Source organism: Salvelinus namaycush, chromosome 42, assembly GCF_016432855.1.
Source record: "Salvelinus namaycush isolate Seneca chromosome 42, SaNama_1.0, whole genome shotgun sequence".
In the NCBI taxonomy this organism is placed as follows: Eukaryota; Metazoa; Chordata; class Actinopteri; order Salmoniformes; family Salmonidae; genus Salvelinus; species Salvelinus namaycush.
Genome location: NC_052348.1, coordinates 20031133 through 20048814, shown reverse-complemented (window position 1 = coordinate 20048814; position 17682 = coordinate 20031133). Strand labels below are relative to the sequence as shown.

General features: G+C 44.7%; 1 protein-coding gene and 6 non-coding genes across 7 annotated transcripts in view; all 7 read right to left on the bottom strand.

Annotated features, from left to right (window-relative positions):
• Window positions 1-3600: 3600 nt before the first annotated feature.
• Window positions 3601-3814, bottom strand: LOC120035201. Its single transcript, XR_005474123.1, has one exon. It is a non-coding gene; the product is annotated as a small nucleolar RNA U3 (small nucleolar RNA).
• Window positions 3815-4330: 516 nt separating this feature from the next.
• Window positions 4331-4546, bottom strand: LOC120035196. The gene has a single exon (XR_005474118.1). It is a non-coding gene; the product is annotated as a small nucleolar RNA U3 (small nucleolar RNA).
• Window positions 4547-5067: 521 nt separating this feature from the next.
• On the bottom strand, window positions 5068-5283 carry LOC120035207. The gene has a single exon (XR_005474129.1). It is a non-coding gene; the product is annotated as a small nucleolar RNA U3 (small nucleolar RNA).
• Window positions 5284-10973: 5690 nt separating this feature from the next.
• On the bottom strand, window positions 10974-11187 carry LOC120035200. The gene has a single exon (XR_005474122.1). It is a non-coding gene; the product is annotated as a small nucleolar RNA U3 (small nucleolar RNA).
• Window positions 11188-11703: 516 nt separating this feature from the next.
• Window positions 11704-11919, bottom strand: LOC120035205. Its single transcript, XR_005474127.1, has one exon. It is a non-coding gene; the product is annotated as a small nucleolar RNA U3 (small nucleolar RNA).
• A 521-nt stretch (window positions 11920-12440) lies between these two features.
• LOC120035206 lies at window positions 12441-12656 on the bottom strand. The gene has a single exon (XR_005474128.1). It is a non-coding gene; the product is annotated as a small nucleolar RNA U3 (small nucleolar RNA).
• A 3167-nt stretch (window positions 12657-15823) lies between these two features.
• Window positions 15824-17682, bottom strand: part of micu3a (mitochondrial calcium uptake family, member 3a) — a 46190-nt gene continuing 44331 nt past the window's right edge. The window contains exons 12-14 of the mRNA XM_038981374.1: window positions 17189-17297; window positions 16734-16891; window positions 15824-15892 (exon numbers count right to left, since the gene is read on the bottom strand). Coding sequence (XP_038837302.1) covers window positions 15824-15892; window positions 16734-16891; window positions 17189-17297 — 336 coding nt within the window. The remainder of the gene's footprint in view (window positions 15893-16733; window positions 16892-17188; window positions 17298-17682) is intronic.

The following is a 17682-nucleotide window of genomic DNA, read 5'->3' as shown; positions in this document are numbered from 1 at the left end:
TGGACTCGCTTGGCAAATGAGAAATGCTCACTAATAGGGATTTAAACAAATTAGTGCACAAAATTTAAGAGAAATAAGATTTTGGTGCATATGGAACATTTCTGGGATCTTTTATATCAGCTAATGAAACATGGGACCAACACTTCACATGTTGTTTATATTTCTGTTCAGTAGAGTTGTACTGCAGCTGAAAAGTTGGCATTGTTGACATCATTGCTATGATGAATGGAAATAGATGATCTGTCTTTTTCCAGCGCAACATCAAAGATGAATAACAGCGCTGAAATGACATTATTAAACTATTGCATCAATGTAATACTATGAAATGTTTGTTTAATTTTCACTTTAACAAGATTAAGAGTACACCACTCTGTTCATATTCTGGTAATGTGTCATTCACGAACTAGTTGGCTCTAAGAGCCAGCTTTTGTAGGTGAACGTTGGGAGCCGGCTCGCATATCAGAAGAGCCAAATCTATTTATAAAAATTAAGATATGAATAAATAAAAGATTTAAATGAAGAGTTAACTATAACCACTAATAAAATAATATAGGCCTAACTGCTCAAGCGCACACATTCATTCTGTCTGCTCAGACTAACAGCCTCATCTGTTGTTCGTGTCAATCAGACACGCAGCGTCAACCAAAGATGCTTGAGGGAGGGCCGAGCCAACTCACTCACAGTCACACACTTAGCAGCCGAGGAGAGAGAGGAAGGACAGCTGTGAAAACAACAGCTGGAAAATGAGTCAGAAGCACAGTAGCATTTGGATGCATTTTAATAATGTAGACAATCTCAGTGATGCCAGAGCGATTGATGAGGCTCTTCAAAGAATAACCTCAGCAGCAGGGAGGGACAGCCCCAGCAGTCAGCTGGCTCAGGCACCAGGGCAACAGGAAGAAGAGGGATCAGATGGAGCAGAAGCACCAGCAGTAGTGCCACAAACGTCTGCTGTTTGGATGCTGTTTGACGAGAGAGCAACTGGGGATGCAGCACGAAGGAATCCATCAGCAGATGCCATAATGGAGGTCCGATCCTATTTGGAGGAGCCCCTCCTCAAAAGATCTGCAGATCCTCTGAGCTGGTGGAAGAACAAGGCCTCTGTCTACCCATGGCTTACTAAAGTCATGACAGGGAGACTCTGCATAGTGGCCACATCAGTTCCCTCTGAGAGGGTCTTCTCGAAAATGTGACAAATAATTACTGAGAGAAGAAACCGCATCAGCCCCTCGAAAGTGAGGCAGCTTGGATTTCTGAATGCAAATCTCTCATAAATGCAAATATGGTCAGCATTGCTGTGTGCTGCTGGTTATAACATGGCAATAAAGTAGAGAGAAAAGAGGGACCAGTTTCATTGTCACGCCCTGACCATAGATTGCTTTGTATGTTTCTATGTTTTGTTTGGTCAGGGTGTGATGTGGGTGGGAATTCTATGTTGTATGTCTAGGTTGTCTATTTCTGTGTTTGGCCTAGTATGGTTCCCAATCAGAGGCAGGTGTCAGTCATTGTCTCTGATTGGGAGCCATATTTAGGTAGCCTGTTTTTCTTTGTGTTTTGTGGGAACTGTCTCGGTCGTTTGTCGGGTTATTGTTTTTGTTCATTGTTCTAGTATTCTTATTAAAATGGATACTTACCATGCTGCGCATTGGTCCTCCTCTTCTCATTCCAACGACGAGCGTTACAGAACCACCCAGCACAACCGGACCAAGCAGCGTGGTACCCAGGAGCAGCGGGTTCAAGACTCCTGGACTTGGGAGGAGATCTTGGATGGCAAGGGACCCTGGGTACGGCCGGGAAAGCTGAGAGGCGGTGGTATGAGGAGGCAGCGCGGCTGGAAGCCCGAGAGGCAGCCCCAAAAATTTCTTGGAGGGAGGCACACGGGGAGTGTGGCTAAATCAGGTAGGAGACCTGAGCCAACTCCCCGTGCTTACCGTGGAGAGAAGTGGACCGGGCAGGCACCGTGTTATGCCGTGAGGCGCACGGTGTCCCCGGTGCGCAGGCATAGCCCGGTGCGTTATATAGCAGCGCCTCGTATCGGCCGGGCAAGAGGGGGCATCGAGCCAGGTGCGATGAAGCCTGCTCAGCGCATCTGGTCTCCAGTACGTCTCCTCGGTCCATGTTATATGGCACCAGCCCTACGCACTGTGTCTCCCGTGGGTCTGCACATCCCAGTGTGTCCTGTGCCTGCGCCCCGCAAGTGCGGGGCTAAAATCAACATCCAGACAGGACGGGTTGTACAGGTCCTTAGTTCGAGACCTCAAGTGCGCCTCCACGGACCGGTCTATCCTGTGCCTCCTCCAAGGACCAGGCCTCCAGTAGATCTCTCCAGCCTGGTGAGTACTGTGCCTGTTCTAAGAACCAAGTCTCCTGTGTGTCCCTCCAGTCCGGACCCTCCAGAGCCGCCCGTCTGTCCTGAGCCGCCTGAGCCGCCCTTCAGTCAGGAGCCGCCTGAGCCGCCCTTCAGTCCGGAGGCGCCTGAGCCGCCCTTCAGTCCGGAGGCGCCTGAGCCGCCCTTCAGTCCGGAGGCGCCTGAGCCACCCTTCAGTCCGGAGCTGCCCCTCAGTCCAGTGGCGCCCTTCAGTCCGGAGCTGCCCCTCAGTCCAGAGGCGCTCCTCAGTCCAGTGGTGCCCTTTATTAGGGTCCCCAGTCCTAGGTCGGCGGCGAGGGTCGCCGCGCCAACGACGCCACTTAAGCGGGCTAAGACTATGGTGGAGTGGGGTCCACGTCCCGCGCCAGAGCCGCCACCGCGGACAGATGCCCACCCAGACCCTCTCCTATAGGTTCAGGTTTTGCGGCCGGAGTCCGCACCTTTGGGGGGGGGGGGGGGGGTACTGTCACGCCCTGACCATAGATTGCTTTGTATGTTTCTATGTTTTGTTTGGTCAGGGTGTGATGTGGGTGGGCATTCTATGTTGTATGTCTAGGTTGTCTATTTCTGTGTTTGGCCTAGTATGGTTCCCAATCAGAGGCAGGTGTCAGTCGTTGTCTCTGATTGGTAGCCATATTTAGGTAGCCTGTTTTTCTTTGTGTTTTGTGGGTGGTTATTTTCTGTGTCTGTGTTTCACCATACGGAACTGTCTCGGTCGTTTGTCGGGTTATTGTTTTTGTTCATTGTTCTAGTATTCTTATTAAAATGGATACTTACCATGCTGCGCATTGGTCCTCATCATTCCAACGACGAGCGTTACATTCAATTTGTGGGATGCTGCAGTTTTGCAAATTGTTATTTATTTTTCTTTGATATGGTGCAATATTCTATTATTATGTTGTTCAGATTGTATTCGTTTTGAATTGTTAAATTTATATGCTCTTTGTTTATATACATCAAAAAGTTATACTTTAAAAGCAAATGTTTAATAGCATTATTTTTCATAACAAACCAATGCATTTTTAAATACATTGTGGTTAAGGTAGAGTATGATTTCATTTAATAATTTAATTAGAATTGTTTTAACACCAATCATAGTCAAACTATCGCAAACCGTTTGACTTGAAAAATACAAACCATATTTTTTTAAAGAGCCGCTTGGGAGCCAAAAGAGCCGGCTCTTTTTGGTGAGCTGAGACGGACAAGCCGGCTCACTGAAAAGAGTCGGAATGCCCATCACGATCATATTCCCTCCCTCAATGCTCCACAAGGAAGCAAAGAACGGTCATCAATGACAGAGAGCAGATGAACTGAATCATTACTCAAAGCCCGCTTCGCGCTCAGAAGGGAATATCGCATCTCATCATCGTGGGTAGCGAGACCAAACACTTTAGAAACACATTTCTCAAGTCAAGAACTATAAAAATTATCCCATTGGTTGAACACGTCAATGGCCCACAATAGAGAAAATACAATTTAGATATAACACGTAATTGAACAATTTGAGTTCTAACTGGATTGGTATGATGAATGGAGATTGCTTTGTAATACATTTCCTATTTTGATTTCCTTGGGCTCCCACGTGGCTCAGCAGTCTTAGGCACACCATCTCAGTGCTGGAGGTGTCACTAGTTGCACTAGTCACTGGTTCGATCCCGGGCTCTAGCAACCGGCCGTGTTCGGGAGTCCCATAGGGCGGCGCACAATTGGCCCAGCGTCGTCCGGGTTAGGGAAGGGTTTGACCGTTAGGGAAGGGTTTGACCGGGTAGGCCGTGATCGTAAATACGAATTTGATCTTAACTGGCTTGCCTAGTTAAAAGGTAGAAAAATGCATTACCACGTTGGACATTAAACAGCATTGAAGCCAGTTAAACTATTTTCATGAATTAATTACTGACATCCAGATGTGTTGTCAAAGTGTAAACCTAATGAATCATTCGATATTTAACAATAATTAGTCTAACCACTCTGATCATATTCCCTCCCTCAATGCTCCACAAGGAAGCAAAGAACGGTCATCAATGGCAGAAAGCGGATGAACTGAATCATTACTCAAAGCCCGCTTCGCGCTCAGAAGGGAATATCACGTCTCATCATCGTGGGTAGCGAGACCAAACAATTTAGAAAAACATTTCTCAAGTCAAGAACTATAGAAATGATCCCTGAAAGTATAGTCTTAAATAAATTGAGGGCGAGCGAGGCTAGCCTATGTTGGAGCTGTTATTTTCACTAACGGTTTCCCACCGTACAAAGAGCACACTATAGGACCACGTGGCCGAAATCATGCTTAATCGGGCTACTTTCATCAATAGGTCACATATGGAATCAGTTATTGTCGTGTTTTATGCCCAAGAAAGCTTCACAAAATACATTTTCAAGTTGCTTCCACAATAGAACTTTGCAAATGAGGGAGGTGCCAGAAGGTACTCATTGCAGTTGTTATGGGACTGGCATTGGCTGAAAAAGTCAATGGCCTACAATAAAGAAAATACAAGAAAATCAAACGTAGAAATGAAATGTAATTGAAAAGGTAGAGTTCTGACTGTATTAAAATCACATATCTCCTCATACAACGTCATAGCAAGGCTGACAAGAACATTAAACGGTATTGAAACCAACTGTTCCTGTGATAAACCATGTATTAACCTGAACTAGAGGACAAGTTTGGTACATGTTAATATTGACAATATTTAGAGCTAACCACTCTGATCATATTCCCTCCCTCAATGCTCCACAAGGAAGCAAAGAACGGTCATCAATGGCAGAAAGCAGATGAACTGAATCATTACTCAAAGCCCGCTTCGCGCTCAGAAGGGAATATCGCATCTCATCATCGTGGGTAGCGAGACCAAACAATTTAGAAACACATTTCTCAAGTCAAGAACTATAGAAATGATCCCTGAAAGTATAGTCTTAAGTTCTAAACGTGCGAGCAAGGGTAGGCCATGTTGGCGCAATCATTCTGACTGACGGTTTCACAGCTCCCTCCCTCACTGTCACTACCTACAGTCGCTTCTCACTGTATACAGAGCGCGATACAGCAGCACGTGGCAGCAGCCTTACTATTGACTTTTTTTTCTTCAGGTATCACATTGTATTAAATGAAAGTAACAGTTCATAATCATATAATATAATTTACTGGCTCACAAAAAGCACACATGTCCCAGATTCACAGAATACATTCTCTAGTTGCCTAAAATTAAAAAATGGGAGGTACCTACCAGAGGCTGGTCAGCTTTTGGGCGACTATGACCATTGGCTGAAAAACCCAGTGGTATACGTTAGATAATATAATTATTGTTTTATATTGAACACAAATATAAACGTAACTAGAACAATTTAAACTAGTTTACTGTGATAGTTCATATAAGGAAATCGTTCAATTGAAATAAATAAATTACGCCATAACCAATGCATTTCACATGACAAAGGTGCCTTTTCAGCCCCCTCTTGTTCCCTGTTCCCCCTATGACTGCGTGACCACGCACGCCTCCAACTCATTCATCAAGTTTGCAGACGACACAACAGTAGTAGGCCTGAATACCAACAATGACGAGACATCCTACAGAAAGGAGGTGAGGGCCCTGGCGGAGTGGTGCCAGGAAAATACCCTCTCCCTCAACGTCAACAAAACGAAGGAGCTGATCGTGGACTTCAGGAAACAGCAGAAGGAGCATTCCCCTATCCACATCGACAGGACCGCAGTGGAGAAGGTGGAAAGCGTCAAGTTCCTCGGAATACACATCACTGACAATCTGAAATGGTCCACCCACACAGACAGCATGGTGAAGAAGGCGCAACAGCAATTCGGCTTGGCGCCCTAAGACCCTCACAAACATTTACAGATGCACAATTGAGAGCATCCGGCTGTATCACCGCCTGGTACGGCGGTGCACAACTGCACCGCCCGCAACACGCAGGGCCCTCCAGAGGGTGGTGCGGTCTGCACAACGCATCACTACGGTCACACTGCCTGCCCTCCATAGACCTGATGTCACAGGAAGGCCAAAAAGATCATCAAGGGCATCAACCACCCGAGGCACTGCCTGTTCACCCCGCTATCATCCAGAAGGCGAGGTCAGTACAGGTGCATCCGGCTGTATCAAAGCTGGGACCGAGAGACTGAAAACCAGCTTCTATCTCAAGGCCATCAGACTGTTAAATAGCCACCACTACCAGGTTACCACCCGATTACTCAACCCTGCACCTTAGAGGCTGCTGCCCTATATACATAGACATGGAATCACTGGCCACTTTAATAATGGAACACTAGTCACTTTAAAAATGTTTGAATACTGCTTTACTCATCTCATATGTATATACTGTATTCTATTCTACTGTATTTTAGTCAATGCCACTCCCGACATTGCTCGTTCTAATATTTCTTAATTCCATTCTTTTACTTTCAGATGTGTGTATTGTTGTGAATTGTTAGATACTACTGCACTGTTGGAGCTAGGAACACAAGCATTTCGTTACACATATTTAGCAGATGTTATTGCAGGTGTATGTGACCAATACAATTTGATTTGACTGAGCAGGGGCCCACCCACTGGGGAGCCAGGCCCAGCCAATCAGAACAAGTTTTCCCCACAAAAGGGCTTTTTTACAGACAGAAATACTCCTCAATTTCATCAGCTGTCTGGGTGGCTGGTCTCAGATGATTCCGCAGGTGAATAAGCCAGATGTGGAGGTCCTGGGCTGGCGTGGTTACACCTGGTCTGCGGTTGTGAGGCCGTTTGGACGTACTGCCAAATTCTGTCAAACAACGTTGAAGGTGGCTTATGGTAGAGAAATTAACATTCAATTCTCTGGCAAGAGCTCTGGTGGACATTCCTGCAGTCAGCAAGACAATTGCATGCTCCCTCAAAACTTGAGACATCTGCGGCATTGTGTTGTGGGACAAAACTGCACATTGTAGAGTGTCCTTTTATTGTCCCCAGCACAAGATGTAATGATCACGCTGTTTAATCAGCTTCTTGATATGCCACACCTGTCAGGTGGATGGACTCGCTTGGCAAATGAGAAATGCTCACTAATAGGGATTTAAACAAATTAGTGCACAAAATTTAAGAGAAATAAGATTTTGGTGCATATGGAACATTTCTGGGATCTTTTATATCAGCTAATGAAACATGGGACCAACACTTCACATGTTGTTTATATTTCTGTTCAGTAGAGTTGTACTGCAGCTGAAAAGTTGGCATTGTTGACATCATTGCTATGATGAATGGAAATAGATGATCTGTCTTTTTCCAGCGCAACATCAAAGATGAATAACAGCGCTGAAATGACATTATTAAACTATTGCATCAATGTAATACTATGAAATGTTTGTTTAATTTTCACTTTAACAAGATTAAGAGTACACCACTCTGTTCATATTCTGGTAATGTGTCATTCACGAACTAGTTGGCTCTAAGAGCCAGCTTTTGTAGGTGAACGTTGGGAGCCGGCTCGCATATCAGAAGAGCCAAATCTATTTATAAAAATTAAGATATGAATAAATAAAAGATTTAAATGAAGAGTTAACTATAACCACTAATAAAATAATATAGGCCTAACTGCTCAAGCGCACACATTCATTCTGTCTGCTCAGACTAACAGCCTCATCTGTTGTTCGTGTCAATCAGACACGCAGCGTCAACCAAAGATGCTTGAGGGAGGGCCGAGCCAACTCACTCACAGTCACACACTTAGCAGCCGAGGAGAGAGAGGAAGGACAGCTGTGAAAACAACAGCTGGAAAATGAGTCAGAAGCACAGTAGCATTTGGATGCATTTTAATAATGTAGACAATCTCAGTGATGCCAGAGCGATTGATGAGGCTCTTCAAAGAATAACCTCAGCAGCAGGGAGGGACAGCCCCAGCAGTCAGCTGGCTCAGGCACCAGGGCAACAGGAAGAAGAGGGATCAGATGGAGCAGAAGCACCAGCAGTAGTGCCACAAACGTCTGCTGTTTGGATGCTGTTTGACGAGAGAGCAACTGGGGATGCAGCACGAAGGAATCCATCAGCAGATGCCATAATGGAGGTCCGATCCTATTTGGAGGAGCCCCTCCTCAAAAGATCTGCAGATCCTCTGAGCTGGTGGAAGAACAAGGCCTCTGTCTACCCATGGCTTACTAAAGTCATGACAGGGAGACTCTGCATAGTGGCCACATCAGTTCCCTCTGAGAGGGTCTTCTCGAAAATGTGACAAATAATTACTGAGAGAAGAAACCGCATCAGCCCCTCGAAAGTGAGGCAGCTTGGATTTCTGAATGCAAATCTCTCATAAATGCAAATATGGTCAGCATTGCTGTGTGCTGCTGGTTATAACATGGCAATAAAGTAGAGAGAAAAGAGGGACCAGTTTCATTGTCACGCCCTGACCATAGATTGCTTTGTATGTTTCTATGTTTTGTTTGGTCAGGGTGTGATGTGGGTGGGAATTCTATGTTGTATGTCTAGGTTGTCTATTTCTGTGTTTGGCCTAGTATGGTTCCCAATCAGAGGCAGGTGTCAGTCATTGTCTCTGATTGGGAGCCATATTTAGGTAGCCTGTTTTTCTTTGTGTTTTGTGGGAACTGTCTCGGTCGTTTGTCGGGTTATTGTTTTTGTTCATTGTTCTAGTATTCTTATTAAAATGGATACTTACCACGCTGCGCATTGGTCCTCCTCTTCTCATTCCAACGACGAGCGTTACAGAACCACCCAGCACAACCGGACCAAGCAGCGTGGTACCCAGGAGCAGCGGGTTCAAGACTCCTGGACTTGGGAGGAGATCTTGGATGGCAAGGGACCCTGGGTACGGCCGGGAAAGCTGAGAGGCGGTGGTATGAGGAGGCAGCGCGGCTGGAAGCCCGAGAGGCAGCCCCAAAAATTTCTTGGAGGGAGGCACACGGGGAGTGTGGCTAAATCAGGTAGGAGACCTGAGCCAACTCCCCGTGCTTACCGTGGAGAGAAGTGGACCGGGCAGGCACCGTGTTATGCCGTGAGGCGCACGGTGTCCCCGGTGCGCAGGCATAGCCCGGTGCGTTATATAGCAGCGCCTCGTATCGGCCGGGCTAGAGGGGGCATCGAGCCAGGTGCGATGAAGCCTGCTCAGCGCATCTGGTCTCCAGTACGTCTCCTCGGTCCATGTTATATGGCACCAGCCCTACGCACTGTGTCTCCCGTGGGTCTGCACATCCCAGTGCGTCCTGTGCCTGCGCCCCGCAAGTGCGGGGCTAAAATCAACATCCAGACAGGACGGGTTGTACAGGTCCTTAGTTCGAGACCTCAAGTGCGCCTCCACAGACCGGTCTATCCTGTGCCTCCTCCAAGGACCAGGCCTCCAGTAGATCTCTCCAGCCTGGTGAGTACTGTGCCTGTTCTAAGAACCAAGTCTCCTGTGTGTCCCTCCAGTCCGGACCCTCCAGAGCCGCCCGTCTGTCCTGAGCCGCCTGAGCCGCCCTTCAGTCAGGAGCCGCCTGAGCCGCCCTTCAGTCCGGAGGCGCCTGAGCCGCCCTTCAGTCCGGAGGCGCCTGAGCCGCCCTTCAGTCCGGAGGCGCCTGAGCCACCCTTCAGTCCGGAGCTGCCCCTCAGTCCAGTGGCGCCCTTCAGTCCGGAGCTGCCCCTCAGTCCAGAGGCGCTCCTCAGTCCAGTGGTGCCCTTTATTAGGGTCCCCAGTCCTAGGTCGGCGGCGAGGGTCGCCGCGCCAACGACGCCACTTAAGCGGGCTAAGACTATGGTGGAGTGGGGTCCACGTCCCGCGCCAGAGCCGCCACCGCGGACAGATGCCCACCCAGACCCTCTCCTATAGGTTCAGGTTTTGCGGCCGGAGTCCGCACCTTTGGGGGGGGGGGGGGGGGTACTGTCACGCCCTGACCATAGATTGCTTTGTATGTTTCTATGTTTTGTTTGGTCAGGGTGTGATGTGGGTGGGCATTCTATGTTGTATGTCTAGGTTGTCTATTTCTGTGTTTGGCCTAGTATGGTTCCCAATCAGAGGCAGGTGTCAGTCGTTGTCTCTGATTGGTAGCCATATTTAGGTAGCCTGTTTTTCTTTGTGTTTTGTGGGTGGTTATTTTCTGTGTCTGTGTTTCACCATACGGAACTGTCTCGGTCGTTTGTCGGGTTATTGTTTTTGTTCATTGTTCTAGTATTCTTATTAAAATGGATACTTACCATGCTGCGCATTGGTCCTCATCATTCCAACGACGAGCGTTACATTCAATTTGTGGGATGCTGCAGTTTTGCAAATTGTTATTTATTTTTCTTTGATATGGTGCAATATTCTATTATTATGTTGTTCAGATTGTATTCGTTTTGAATTGTTAAATTTATATGCTCTTTGTTTATATACATCAAAAAGTTATACTTTAAAAGCAAATGTTTAATAGCATTATTTTTCATAACAAACCAATGCATTTTTAAATACATTGTGGTTAAGGTAGAGTATGATTTCATTTAATAATTTAATTAGAATTGTTTTAACACCAATCATAGTCAAACTATCGCAAACCGTTTGACTTGAAAAATACAAACCATATTTTTTTAAAGAGCCGCTTGGGAGCCAAAAGAGCCGGCTCTTTTTGGTGAGCTGAGACGGACAAGCCGGCTCACTGAAAAGAGTCGGAATGCCCATCACGATCATATTCCCTCCCTCAATGCTCCACAAGGAAGCAAAGAACGGTCATCAATGACAGAGAGCAGATGAACTGAATCATTACTCAAAGCCCGCTTCGCGCTCAGAAGGGAATATCGCATCTCATCATCGTGGGTAGCGAGACCAAACACTTTAGAAACACATTTCTCAAGTCAAGAACTATAAAAATTATCCCATTGGTTGAACACGTCAATGGCCCACAATAGAGAAAATACAATTTAGATATAACACGTAATTGAACAATTTGAGTTCTAACTGGATTGGTATGATGAATGGAGATTGCTTTGTAATACATTTCCTATTTTGATTTCCTTGGGCTCCCACGTGGCTCAGCAGTCTTAGGCACACCATCTCAGTGCTGGAGGTGTCACTAGTTGCACTAGTCACTGGTTCGATCCCGGGCTCTAGCAACCGGCCGTGTTCGGGAGTCCCATAGGGCGGCGCACAATTGGCCCAGCGTCGTCCGGGTTAGGGAAGGGTTTGACCGTTAGGGAAGGGTTTGACCGGGTAGGCCGTGATCGTAAATACGAATTTGATCTTAACTGGCTTGCCTAGTTAAAAGGTAAAAAAATGCATTACCACGTTGGACATTAAACAGCATTGAAGCCAGTTAAACTATTTTCATGAATTAATTACTGACATCCAGATGTGTTGTCAAAGTGTAAACCTAATGAATCATTCGATATTTAACAATAATTAGTCTAACCACTCTGATCATATTCCCTCCCTCAATGCTCCACAAGGAAGCAAAGAACGGTCATCAATGGCAGAAAGCGGATGAACTGAATCATTACTCAATGCCCGCTTCGCGCTCAGAAGGGAATATCGCATCTCATCATCGTGGGTAGCGAGACCAAACACTTTAGAAACATATTTCTCAAGTCAAGAACTATAGAAATGATCCCTGAAAGTATAGTCTTAGATAAATTGAGGGCGAGCGAGGCTAGCCTATGTTGGAGCTGTTATTTTCACTAACGGTTTCCCACCGTACAAAGAGCACACTATAGGACCACGTGGCCGAAATCATGCTTAATCGGGCTACTTTCATCAATAGGTCACATATGGAATCAGTTATTGTCGTGTTTTATGCCCAAGAAAGCTTCACAAAATACATTTTCAAGTTGCTTCCACAATAGAACTTTGCAAATGAGGGAGGTGCCAGAAGGTACTCATTGCAGTTGTTATGGGACTGGCATTGGCTGAAAAAGTCAATGGCCTACAATAGAGAAAATACAAGAAAACCAAATGTAGAAATCAAATGTAATTGAAAAGGTAGAGTTCTGACTGGATTAAAATCACATATCTCCTGTACAACGTCATAGCAAGGCGGACAACAAGAACATTAAACAGTATTGAAACTGTGTTATGGTGATAATATATTTAATAACCTGAACTACAATACATGTACCACAGAAATTAATATTAACACTATTTAGAGCTAACCACTCTGATCATATTCCCTCCCTCAATGCTCCACAAGGAAGCAAAGAACGGTCATCAATGGCAGAAAGCAGATGAACTGAATCATTACTCAAAGCCCGCTTCGCGCTCAGAAGGGAATATCGCATCTCATCATCGTGGGTAGCGAGACCAAACACTTTAGAAACACATTTCTCAAGTCAAGAACTATAGAAATGATCCCTGAAAGTATAGTCTTAATGTATCCATGGGCGAGCGAGGGTAGTCTATGTCGGGACAAGCATTTCCACTAGCGGTTTAGTCTAAATTTGCATTGTCTGCGAGATTTACCGATGTAAATATACACCTATTCCTGCACACAAAATATTTTTGATAAAATGTACGCCAATTACTATAATAATATATCAAATTGATTAATATTCTGTGAATGTCAGTACCCACAATACCTTGCTGGTAACAAGCACTGTTGACTGTTGCGGCTGAGCTGGAGGTCAACTTTATATAATGATGTACTTGTTTGTAAATTTAAAACATGACCCTATTGAAAAATGTGTTTACATATGTGTATTTTTTCGCTTTATTATAGTGAAATCTGCACGAGAAGTTTCGAAAACATTATATTTACATGGTGGAATCGATTGACGAGCGTACTGGTGCGTTGGAGAGAATTGTCCTGACGGAATCATAAGAACGAATTTCTCGTTCCACTTTTCAAATGAATGGCGCGCTACGCCACAAATTGATCTGCTTGCGAAATAACGGCACAATAACATTAATATAAAGATGTGATAAAATAAGTAAAAACTCATTCATTGAAGCATTATTAAACGTAGCTAGCTACACAAGCTGGTGCACGGCCGTAATTATAGAAATACGTTTTAATGTGTCAACCTGGCAAAACTTTACTGAGTAACGTTATCTGACACCGTGAGAGGCTATGAATTTGCGTTAGCTAGCGTAGCACAGATATCTAGCCAACTAACAGCTACATCTCATTTTTCGCTGAACTTACCAGCAGCCACAGGAGACTGCTAAGGACGCTCATAATAATGTCTAGAACGACGAATTGAAACAAACTGCAGTCTTTAAAAAAAAAAACAGACAATTTGACGATTGAAAATGTAGCTACCCAGCGCTGCCAAATCAAGTTATATAATTCATGTCGCAGGTGCATGTCAGCTAATAATGGTGAAAAAATGTAAAGCCCAAGTGCGCATGTCCATTCTATGTAGTTGGCTGAAAAAACAAATACAGTATGCAATTATGCTAAACAGCCTTTGTTTCCTTCAAAATTCTTTATTCGTGCCTTCATCACGCTTTTCATTTGCATTCTGTCAAGTTCTTTTCACACCAACCATACACTTCACCGCTTGGTTGAGGGAATAGTCGAGAAATGTTTTTATATGTTCTACAGTTTCTAATATAATGCAAATACGCAGAGTAACTATAAATCAGTTAAGTCAAACCATTTAAGTTATTTAATATTCAAACTAAATACAGAGATACACATTGAATTGTTGAACATAATTAAATCACTATCATGCTTACTGGTCAAAACTTAAAATCAAAACGTCTGCTCATAATATTGCTGTTAAGTAGATGTATATTGCAAACAGATGAATAATTCAATAAATAAATACAATCATTACCAATTGAGGTGAAATGTTGGTCAATTACATAGTGAATCAAGGAAACCTAGGTTGCACAGTACACTGGGAGGAGGGCAGGTCAGCAACGAAAAGGTCAAATACAATTTGTTGCTGGAATGGAGTTAGTTTTGACAGGGAAGACATGTAGAAAACAAGGCACACATGAAAAAAAGTTATACTTCTTCCCTAATCATTACAAACGTAACACACACACACACACAACAGACAGAAGACAAGGAGTCTTAAAGGAATATCATGATCTTGCTCTCTCTTTCTCTCTCTCATTTGGAAGATCATCAATTGCAAGCATTTCAAAAACATACTACTATTGCTTCATTGTAGAATTCATTGCATTTGTAGGCTATGTATTGATTTTTACTATATAGCCAGATGGCCCAACTTGCTGCTGAATATATGCAAGTAGGCCTGTGTAAACTGGAAAAAAGCATGAATAGAAAAATACATGATTAAGACATTAAGATTTCAGATTCTCTTGCCTTCTCCCATAGCTTTCTCTCACTAGTAAAGGCATTTGATACAGATACTCCACTTGACCATGCAGGCTCTTACTGTAATGTAAGTCACAGTCTTTATTTGACAATTATTATATATTATTATATTACAAACCTTAATGTGATACGAGCATTTTTTTAAACCATAAATCATTTTATATTATGAGTAATCAGAGATTAGTTACAACTTTCTGTGAACTGTAATTTTTGTTGTGCTTATTCAAATGTTTGGTGAGTACTGCTTAAATACTAGGTGCAGTAATGTAGGCTATACATCACTGGCCTACTTGCAATGGGAGGAAAATGGATTGCGGAATTGATCCACGATTGGATAAACTGGACAACTGAAACCAATGAGATGTCTGTTGCAAAACGGCAGCTTCTCTGCATGCTAGTGGAGGGGATGGTGGCTTAGAACGTAGACTTAGAACCACAATCTTCCCCTGCAGATTGTTCATTGAATCCTTCACCTCCAGTCCCCCTCCACCTCTTTTCCTTGTCTTTATCCTCACCTTCATCATCCTATTCTCCTCATCTTCCTCCACTTCTTCCTCTTCCTCTTCTCATCATCCTCTTCCTCCTTCTTTAAACCCTAGCCTGGAACCTCCTCCAGAGTTGGCAGACCTGTTTCCTGGCCTCGGCACGCAGGCAGATGGGGAAGGAGGCGTGGTGTTTCCTGTTCACCTGGTAAACAATGACAATGGTACCATTAAAGGGAATATAGCCGGGATGCAGGAGATAGACTAATGTAGCCTGGTCCCAGATCTGTTTTATGCTGTCTTTCCAACTCCTATGGTCATTGTTTGGCATTAGTTGGTAAGGCAGCACAAACAGATCTGGGGCCAGACTATATTTCTTGTAACCATACTGGAAGAGATTGTAGGGTATTTTAAGTTATTATCATTGGATACTTGCATAGATGCACCATAGTCCTGATATGCTTCTGTCGGTGATCTGAAAGGACTTGATTGGTCTTAAAGTGATATTGTGTCAATCTATCCAGATCTTTTAAGTATAAAGGGAATAGGTAAGAGGTTATAGGTCATCGAGACAGACAGAGCTGCAGTTCGCAGGTCCATTGAGAATAGGTAAGAGGTTATAGGTCATCGAGACAGACAGAGCTGCGGTTCGCAGGTCCATTGAGAATAGGTCAGAGGTTATAAATCAAATCAAAATCAGATTTGATTAGGTCAGAGGTTATAGGTCATAGATGAGATAAGAGATGAGTTGATTGTGGGTAATACTTATCTGCCAGCTAGCTCCTTCTTCATACAGGACTTGAAGGAAGTGAATCGCTCTGCGGTTTTGTAGCCCTGGGGTTTGCGAGCAGCAGAGTGGGAGAAACAGATAGGGTGGGAGAAGCGAGATAGAGAGAAGAAGACAGAAGGAGGGGGTATTGGGATGCTGTTAGTCAAAAGGGAAGCCAAGACGATGAGGACAAGGGAAATAGAACAGTAACATTTCAGACTCAAGACCCATGCATAGGACATCAACTTAGAACTCGATTGATTGGCGTAGTATTAGAATGAATTCATACCTATTTCCTGATTATGCAACTGTCATGTGTAGGGCCTAGGAGTTTTCTCTGACCACATGCCTTATCTGACTAGGAAAAACTCTGGGCCCTAGTCATGATGACTATTGTAACTGTTGTAACTTCACATTCCACTAGGGGGCAGTAAAATACTTTGGAAGTGCAGGGAAGGTAGTCATTTACAACACCACAGACCTCCATATAACTGTGTAACTAGATTTGCTCTAGATAAAGATCTTAAAACTGCCACCACTTTTATGGCTGTCAACTAAAGTTAACAGTCAAAAGCTAGAATCAAATTACATTGTCCAAGTGTAACATAAAATAAAATGAGAGCATGTCAAATTTCTAGTGATGGAAAACCAAACTAGATCATTCTGGCTTTTCCACGCAATTTCACTTTCTCCCTATCTCTCACTCTTCATAACTCTCCTCTACCCCCCCCCCCCCCCTCTCTCTCTTCATCCTTCTCTCTCTCTCTCTCTCTCCCTCTCTCTCTCTATCCATCTTTCTTCTCTCGCCTTTCCCTCCCACCTTACCCCACCCCTCTCTCTCACTCAAATTCTCCCTTCCCCTTTCCCTCTCTCTACCTCAGTCCTCCCCCCTCTCTCTGTCCCTACCCTCCCTCCACGGTGCAGCCGGTCCTTCATAATGCCGATGAACTCCTTGTAGCTCAGCTGGTCGTCGTGGTCCACGTCAAAGATCTTGAAGATGGTGTGGACCAGGTGACGTGTCAGCTTCAGGCCCGTGGCCACGTACACAGCCCGCCCAAACTCATCTGAGAGAGAGCGAGAGAGAGAGAGAGAGAGAGAGAGAGAGAGAGAGAGAGAGAGAGAGAGAGAGAGAGAAGGGGGGTGGGGGATAGATAGAGGGGAGAGAGAGGGAGAAGGGGTGGGAAAGTGAGAGAGGAATAGAGAGACAAGATACAGATGGGAGGGAGAGACAGAAAGAGAGGGGGATAAAAAAAAGAGAACAAGACGGAGGAGAAAAGTAACCTACAGCCATTATTCACAAGAGACTATTGAGCGAAAGGGAAATATCTCCACAGATATGAAATCCTAAAATGGGGGCTTACCTTGGCCAATGGAGCGACTGGCAAAGTTGTACATCTGCATGGCGATGGCAAAGTCCTCCAGGTTGTTGAGGAACTGGAAGAAGGAGCGGAACTCGTCGAAGGTGATGCCCTGTGAAGGAAAAAGACAGGGGATCCCATATAAGTGTGACACACGGAGCGATCATTAACGGACACGGAGTGACAGACAGCTCTTCCAGGTCTCGGAATAGGGGGGATGCTTCAAGCTCAAACCCATTGGTGATGATGGTCAAATTGGTGATGATGGTATGATCATGTGACCTTTGACCCATGCAACTTTGGCCCTCTTGACTGTAGGGACTAGGCCTGGGAATGACACAACCATGCTACACATTTAATACGTTTGTGTATCAGCTATGAATGTGGTTCCTGAGTGGTTCCTTCTGTAGACATTGTGAGATCTGATCATCTGTGCAGCGTCACTGCAAAAATAGAGGTTCACAGGTTTCACAAGTTTAACGCAAGCCTTTCTGGGA